The 8,217-nt window shown below is 43.4% G+C and overlaps 1 protein-coding gene across 1 annotated transcript; it reads right to left on the minus strand.

Annotated features, from left to right (window-relative positions):
* Positions 1-382: 382 nt before the first annotated feature.
* Positions 383-6,497, minus strand: LOC125427978 (olfactory receptor 1361-like). The gene is made up of 3 exons (XM_048487545.1): positions 6,039-6,497; positions 1,609-1,690; positions 383-852 (listed from the first exon to the last, which is right to left on the minus strand). The coding sequence occupies exons 1-3, from the start codon at positions 6,495-6,497 to the stop codon at positions 383-385; spliced, it is 1,011 nt and encodes a 336-aa protein (XP_048343502.1).
* Between the last annotated feature and the right edge of the window lie 1,720 nt (positions 6,498-8,217).

Raw genomic sequence — 8,217 nt, forward strand, 5'->3', positions numbered from 1 at the left:
CAGTGCAATCCTATGCCAAGTTACCCCCATCTGCCAAGTTACCCCCAAGTTACCCCTATGCCAAGTTAGCCCCATCTGCATAAGACTGCACTGTAAATTGCCAAAGGAACACATTTACGAGCATCTGTTGAATGAAGTTCAGGGGTACACAGGCTGAAGAAAGTAAGTATACACAATGGACAGTTTATAAAGCAGTGCTGATGCACGGGGTGATGCAGAAGACCACTGGAATAAAACTGGGATCTTTAGAAGAGGCAGCATTCAAGGTCCACATAAGTTCAAGTTACATTCCACATTTTTCTGGCATCTCTGCATTCCTGGATAGCAGATCCAAGAAGGCCTTTACAATCAATGAAAACTTTGATTTCTCTTCTCTTGTTTCTCATGTACGCTGAAAGCTTCTGCTCTTATCCCAAAGTCTCACAATAGCTGCCTTTATATCATAGTTCCTCAAGGTATAGATGAATGGATTCAGCATAGGGATCACCACTGCATACAAGAGAGAAGTAATGGTGCCTTTCTGGGCTGAGTAAGCAGAGGTAGGCTGGAAATAGAGACAGCTGATGGTCCCATAGAATAGAACCACTATAGTCAGATGAGAGCCACAAGTCGAGAAGGCTTTACGCTTCCCAGCAGCAGATGGTACTTTCATGATGGCACAGAAGATGTGCATGTAGGAGATCATAATGAGGACAAAGGGCCCTAGAATGTCCACCACACCTTCTGTCTGTGCCAGTACTTTTATGAGACTTGTGCTGGAGCAAGACAGTTCCAGGAGAGGGTAAACATCACAGAAAAAATAGGGGATCTCCCAAGAGGAGCAGAAAGAAAGGCGGGATGTCAGAAGAGTGTAGGGCAAAGAGTGAAGAGCAGAAAGTGTCAGGATATTGAAAATTGCAAGGTGGTCATATGCTGGTCTAGAATGACTGGAATGTAACAGTCAGCAGAATTGTAAAGGTCGGAGCCTCTCTGTCTGGGTCTGCAGTGATTGGCATGTAACAGTCAGCAGAATTGTAAAGGTCGGAGCCTCTCTGTCTGGGTCTGCAGTGATTGGCATGCAACAGTCAGCAGAAGTGAAAAGGGTTTCACAGGCCAGGGAGATGATTAGATCATCTAGCTAATGATTTGCTGGACAAAACATATAAGAAGACTGCATACCCACTTCAGTACCTCCTTTCCACCTTCAGGTTCGGGCTCAGATTGTTGTCAGAGTAGAGAGTGGATAGTTATTGTTATTTTTGTTCCTCTTTGAGAAACAAGAGATAAAGTATTCCTGTTGGAAACCAAATCTACTGTCTGAGCTGTTTTCTTTTTCTCTTATACTGCAAGCAGTTACCTCCTGTTCTAGCAAGGGTGAGTTGGCACCTAGTCCCTTCCGTCGCTGTGCACTAGGCCAACACATTTGGCTATGGGCCCAGGATCCTAACCACTGAAGCTAGAGAGTGTTCTAGAGGCAGTGTGAATGACACGATGACATCCACCATGCGTAGTTTGCCTTTTGAACGGGTTGGACTGCAGGGAACTACTTCAGCATGGAGGGAAAATGCAGAGCTTTCTAACAAGGAAGATTTATGGGCTGTAGTCGAGACCCCACCTAACCCAGGCACAGCAGCAGAGCAGAGGGCAGATGCCAGAGCCAAGCACAGCCCATAATAAGTTGGCTGTGGAAAACTCCCAGCTCATCATCTATCTACGGGCTGCCGAGAAGGCTTCGACTGCTGGAAGGTGTTGGAAGGACCTGTACCAGACGCAGACTGCTGGTTCCCAAAGGTAATCTCTCGACCTCAGACGCTTATACAATTTGAAGCCTGAAAGGAGGCAGGAAATGTGGCCAACCATGTCCAACAGCTGTATACACTATTCGTCGAAAGCTGGAAGATGAGGCATGACTTTCACTGAACAGCATAGGGCCTTATATTGTACCATCTTCCTAGATGACAGCTGGGACAATTTTGTCTAAAGTATGCAGAGCATAAAGGAAGATGATTTGACTCTAGACTATGTGACTGCAACGGGCTTCGAGCCCAGAAACAAAGAGAGTTTTGGCCTTGAAGCCACAGCCAGAGAAGCCTGCTGTTTCCAGAGGCAAAAGTGAAACCCAGCTTTCCCTGAACTGTCCAAGGTCATATGCAGTTCGGCTGTTTCCGCTAGGTTTCTACTAATCATCTTCTCCGGAATGCCCACAGAAGGGGAGAAGAAGGGCCAGCTAAAGGACAACGGGAAGAGGAAAAAGAAGGAGCACTACTTGACGGCATTGCTGAGAACCGATGTCCAGAGAAACCAACTCCATCTGGCTCTTGACTCTGGCTCAGTTCAGAGCATGTCGTAAAATGCTCATCACCTATTGACTGAGGAGCCCAAGGCAAAGCGTGAAGCATGTCAGTTTGGCCGCATGGATCACCAGCTGCCGTTATGCTGCAAGGAACTGCCTCCATACCATGCCTAGGTAAAAAAGTTGCAAAATGTGTTGTGTGTTCCTGACTGGATTTTGTTTGTTGAGCCGCCCCAAGTTTAGCCGGAACAAGGGTACAAAACTAGTATTTGATAACCAGGGTTGTACAGTATGGCAGAAATGACATAGAATGTGCAAAAGGTACACCTACACAAAATGTATGTTATGACTGATAAAGGGCAAAATGAAATGTAATGAATGTTTCAAGTCTAGCTTAATAAGCCTATGCATGATGATTGTGTGCACTATCTCACAGAGTCCTTAGACATGCCTTTGCCACCATCAAGCAGCTGGCAAAGTATGTGATTTGAGTGTAAAGCCTTGCAGCATCTCTAGACTGTTCAGTCTTCGTAGTAAGCATATGAAATCCTATCCAATCCCCCCCAAAAGAGCTGCATATGACAAATGGAAAGACCATTTGAACTAGTCCATGCAGACTAGCTTCGGTCCTCTCCAACTGCCGAAGGGGTGCACGATATATATTTCTGCTGATTGATGATTATAGCAGATAATTTTACTGCTTGCTGTTGAAATCTAAGGATGAAGCCCTTTACAAGGTTTAAGGAATGGGTCTCAATGATTGAACGGAGGTTCCCCACAAGGTGGCTTTGCCTTGCAATCTGACAGAGGCGTGTGAGTTCATGGGGAACAAATTCCAAACATGGCTGACACAGAAAGGTATTAGCCACAGAGAACAAACTGCTCAGCCCGGCTGAAAAATGGCGCGGGCTGAGAGGAGACTAGGCATTCTTCAAACAATGCGGATGCATGACAAAATGATGCCAAGGCTCCATTCCATTTGGGAGAGGTTGTTCTAGCTGCCACACATGTAATAAACAGGTTGTGAGTTCAAGTATCAATGAAAACACCATTTTCAGAATGTTTGGCAAAAAGGCCTCCCCTGAAACACCTTAGAATATTTGGGAGTTTTATTAACGTCCTCATTCCCAGACAGCAACGGAAAAAAGGACAAAAGAAATGGCAGAGACTGCGCTTTGTGGTGGATATGCAGAATACCAAAGGCTATAGATTTTCATTGGGTCATGGAAGAATTGCTATCTCACGAGTGCCAACTTTGAAAAGCATACAGGTTGGGAACATGTGCATCAAAACTCTGAAGTGTTCTTACCACCAGTAAGCCATGACACAGTACCTAGTGATAGCATCGACAACCCCACTCCCTGTTCAAGGGTCACACATCTGCTCCGGAAATCTAAGCAACAACAGAACAGTGATAGTGATCAGGAAGGAAGCCAGGGAGAGAGGGGCTGAGCAAACTGGAGAAATAGCTACCACGCAGATCAGAAAGAGCAACAAAGGCATACCACCAAAAGGTTTATGGTACAAGAAGTGAGAGGTGCCAATTAGGGACAGAACCACAAGGTTTCCAAGGATATGTTGAAATGTCCACCTGGGGAACAGGACAAATGGGATCAAAATATGGACAATGAGTGAGAATCCTTGGTGAACTTAAAAGTGCTTAACATTCTTGATAAACCTACTGATAAGCCGAATATAGGTGCAAGATGGGTATACAGGTGTAAACCTATACCCATGGGACTTGCAAATATAAAGCAAGATTAGTCGCGACAAGGCTTCTCTTCAAACAAAGTTTGACAGTTATGATCAGACTTATGCACCCACTGCAAAGGCAGAATCCATGAGATTAGTGATTGCTCTGGCTGGAGCAAAAGAGACTTTTAAAATGAGGCACTTCGGATTTTGAAACAGCTTATTTAAATGCAGATTTTGCAAGAGACCATATACATGAAGCAAGCACCAGGTTATGAGCATGAACAAGTTGATAAAGTTTATAAGCTAACAAAGCGAAAATGGCCGGAAACAGTCAGCCAGATGTTGGAACAGGTGCATACACAAAGCATTATGTGAAATGAAATTTGACCAAAGTGTGGTCGATGCCTGTATATATACCAGAGGTACTGGTGATGAATGTATCATTTTGATGATTTATGTTGATGATCTCTGTGTGGTTGCAAAAACAGACAAACTTCAAATCAAACAACTTTACACTGAGTTGAGTAAACACTTTTAAGCTGAAAGACTTGGGTATCTAAAGCAATACCTGGGTATTCAAGCTTCAGTAAATCTGAAGAAGGGGATGTGTTTCTGACACAAAACAAAAGATAGAGGGTGTCATACAAAAAAAGCTGGTCTGCAAGATGCCAAAGTGGCACGTAAACCCCAATGGTGGCTGATTTTTGTACGCAAGATAACCCCAAATCCTTTGAAAGGCAAGCCCTATCGCTCTTACTGGCAGCCTGCTGCATTACTGCTAACTGACAAGACCATAGAGATAGCTTTGCTGTAGGTTTATTAAGCAGAACAGCTGTAAACCTACTGAGAAAGACTGGCAGGCTAAAAAAAGAGTAATTGCTACTTGAAGGAACTGCTAACTATGGTTTACACTTTTCTAACCAAAACAACAAGGACTTAGTGGTGTATGCGACAGCTTCCATTTGCAGAGGACTCAGGGATGTAAGTCAGTGAGTGGTTATTATATGCAATATGGCAGCCATCCGATTTGTTGGAGATCTCGAACAAACAACGGTTGCCACTTCAACTGCTGAGGCAGAGTATGCCTTAATGAGGCATGCAACAGAGGCTGCTAAAAGACCTGGGTGGAGAAATGTGAACAACCTATAACAGTTTTTGAAGACTCACAGACATGTATAGCCATGGCAGAGAACGAAAACCTTAAAAGTCGTACTAAACATGTAGCTGTGAAATTCCAAAAATGTAAAACAACTGATACAGTCAAATATGATTAAGTTGCAGTACTGTGAATCATCTGCAAACATAGTCGGCTATCTTAACAAAGCCATTACCAATACAAAAAAAACATAATGACTTGCGTTTGGTTTGGGTTTAGCAGATGTACACTTAAGGGAAGGACTCTGTACAAAGTGAGTGAAATAAGTAACTCTGTGTACTGACTGTGTACTAACTATGTAATGAGTGTAAATAATGTGAATGACTTTTGTTTGTAATTATTTTGTTTGTAATTATTTTGTTTGTAAATATTATGTAATGAGGCAACATTCCAACCAGATATGAGAAGGTGTCAGGATATTGAAAAAAATTGCAAGGTGGTCATATGCTGGTCTAGAATGACTGGAATGTAACAGTCAGCAGAATTGTAAAGGTCGGAGCCTCTCTGTCTGGGTCTGCAGTGATGGCATAAAATAGCAAGTAGAATTGTAAAGGTCGGAGCCTTCTGTTCAACGGTGATTGGTATGTAACAGTCAGCAGAAGTGAAAAGGTCATTAAGAGGCCAGGATGATTAGATCATCTAGCTAATGATTTGCTGGACAAAAACTATATAAGAAGACTGCATACCCACTAGTACCTCTCCTTCACCTTCAGGCTCGGCTCAGATTGTTGTCAGAGTAGAGAGTGTGGATAGTTATTGTTATTTTGTTCCTTTGAGAAACAAGAGATAAAGCATTCCTGTTGGAACTAAATCTACTGGGTTCGAGTGTTTCTTTTTCTTATACTGCAAGCAGTTACCTCCTGTTCTAGCAAGGGTGAGTTGGCACCTAGTCCTTCCGCTGTGCACTAGGCCAACAGAAAGGATCCATGATCCACATGCCAGTATGAGGCAACGCTTGTGACTCATCACAGTGGCATAGTGCAGTGGGTGACAGATGGCCATGTAGCGGTCGTAAGCCATGCAGGCCAAAAGGAAACTATCAGTGTTACCAAAGGTTAAGAAGAAATACATTTGGATCAAGCACCCACTAAAAGAGATGGTCTTGTTAGGGGACATCAGATTCACCAATATCTTGGGAACAGTGCTGGAAACAAAACCTAAGTCAGCCAACGAGAGCTGACTGAGAAAGAAGTACATTGGGGTATGAAGAAGGCGGTTGTCCAAATGGACCAGCAGGACAATCAGAAGGTTTCCTAGTAGAGTCAGCAGGTACAAGGAGAGGAAAAGCAGGAAGAACAGATTCTGGTGTTGAGGTTGGGTGGAGAGACCCAAAAGGACAAATTCAGAGATGCCTGTTTGGTTTTCATTGGCCATTTTACCGCTCTGAAAAGAAAAGACAGAGATGAAGTAGTGGGTAGAGGTTAGAGCAGTGGTGGTGAACCTTTGGGTCTCCAGATGTTATGGACTACAATTCCCATCAGCCCCTGCTAGCATAGCCAATGGACCATGCTGGCAGGGGCTGATGGGAATTGTAGTCCATAACATCTGGAGTGCCAAAGGTTCGCCACCACAGGGTTAGAGTATTAGACTAGATTCTGGGAGACCCAATCTTGAAACATACTTTACATCATTAAATTTATAATTTTAAAAGTTAACTGTTACCAATAAAACATATTAACTAATAGAAATATTAACGTTATAAATGTACTATTATTTCTAAGCTTCAGCATTAAAATTCTATCATTTTAACCTTCCTTTAACTTTTTTAACGTTAAGGGAAGAAACTTTACAGACATCATATCCCTACCTTTGTATCAACACATGCATTTTTCTCTCTTTTTATTTATGAAAAATAATACATGTTAATAAAAAAAGAAAAATATTTTATAACATTATCATTTACATCATTTTAAATGAATTGTTTGTTGTTGCCAGCTGGGTATCCTGGTGCTGAACAGGATCCAAGAACATGTCCGTACATGTGCCTCCCCTCCCTTGCATGCCACCCCTCCCTCCCTCCCCCCCCCTCCCCTTGCATGCCCCCCCCCACGTGACCAGAAACCTGCTTTAAAGACCACCGGCCAAAAGATTGAACATATGAATTCTAGAGTTGCAACTCAGAGCAACAAACAATCTATCTTGGACAAGGGCTTTTTGTGCAACCTGAATTTGGAATGTGTGTGTAAAGTCCCATCAAGTTGCAGCAAACTCAGGGTGACCCCAGAAAGGGGCTTTCCAGATGAGTGAGAAACAGAGGTGATTTGCCATTGCTGTCCTCTACAGAGCCTTCCTTGATAGTCTCCCTTCCAATTACTGACCCTACTTTGCTTCTGACATCTGACGAGATTGGGCTATTCCATGCTGCCTTTCCTCCCCTGTACTGTAAGAAGAAGAAGAAGAAGAGTTTGGATTTATATCCCTCCTTTCTCTCCTGCAGGAGACTCAAAGGGGATTACAATCTCCTTGCCCTTCCCCCCTCACAACAAACACCCTGTGAGGTGGGTGGGGCTGAGAGAGCTCCGAGAAGCTGTGACTAGCCCAAGGTCACCCAGCTGGCGTGTGTGGGAGTGTACAGGCTAATCTGAATTCCCCAGATCAGCCTCCACAGCTCAGGCGGCAGAGCTGGGAATCAAACCCAGTTCCTCCAGATTAGAGTACACCTGCTCTTAACCTCCTATGCCACTGCTGCTGTAAGCCTTATCCTTCAGCAGAAATGTACTATCCAGAACAGGTATCAGACCCAATTGTTAATATCTGTCTTGCCAAAACTGTGCTTTAGTTTTTTCATCTTCATCCAGCCCATCAGCTACCTCAAATATTCATCCAGTCCCCCTGTATCTGGTAGAAAAGAAAAGTTGGTTTTTCTATTCAGTTTTTCTTTACCTCCAAGGAGTCTCAAAGTGTCTTACAATGGCCCTTTCTGCACAGCACAAATAAAACATCTTGAGGACATGAAAAGATGCATTTTAGGGAGGAACTCTGCACAGCTTTCCCCCCAAAACATCCTCAGGACATTTTATTTCAGCTCAAACCAGGGTTTTTTGAAAATGCAAGACTAGTGATCTTTTTTCTGAAGTTGGCTTAATCTCCTGCT

Source organism: Sphaerodactylus townsendi, linkage group LG03, assembly GCF_021028975.2.
Source record: "Sphaerodactylus townsendi isolate TG3544 linkage group LG03, MPM_Stown_v2.3, whole genome shotgun sequence".
Lineage (NCBI taxonomy): Eukaryota > Metazoa > Chordata > Lepidosauria > Squamata > Sphaerodactylidae > Sphaerodactylus > Sphaerodactylus townsendi.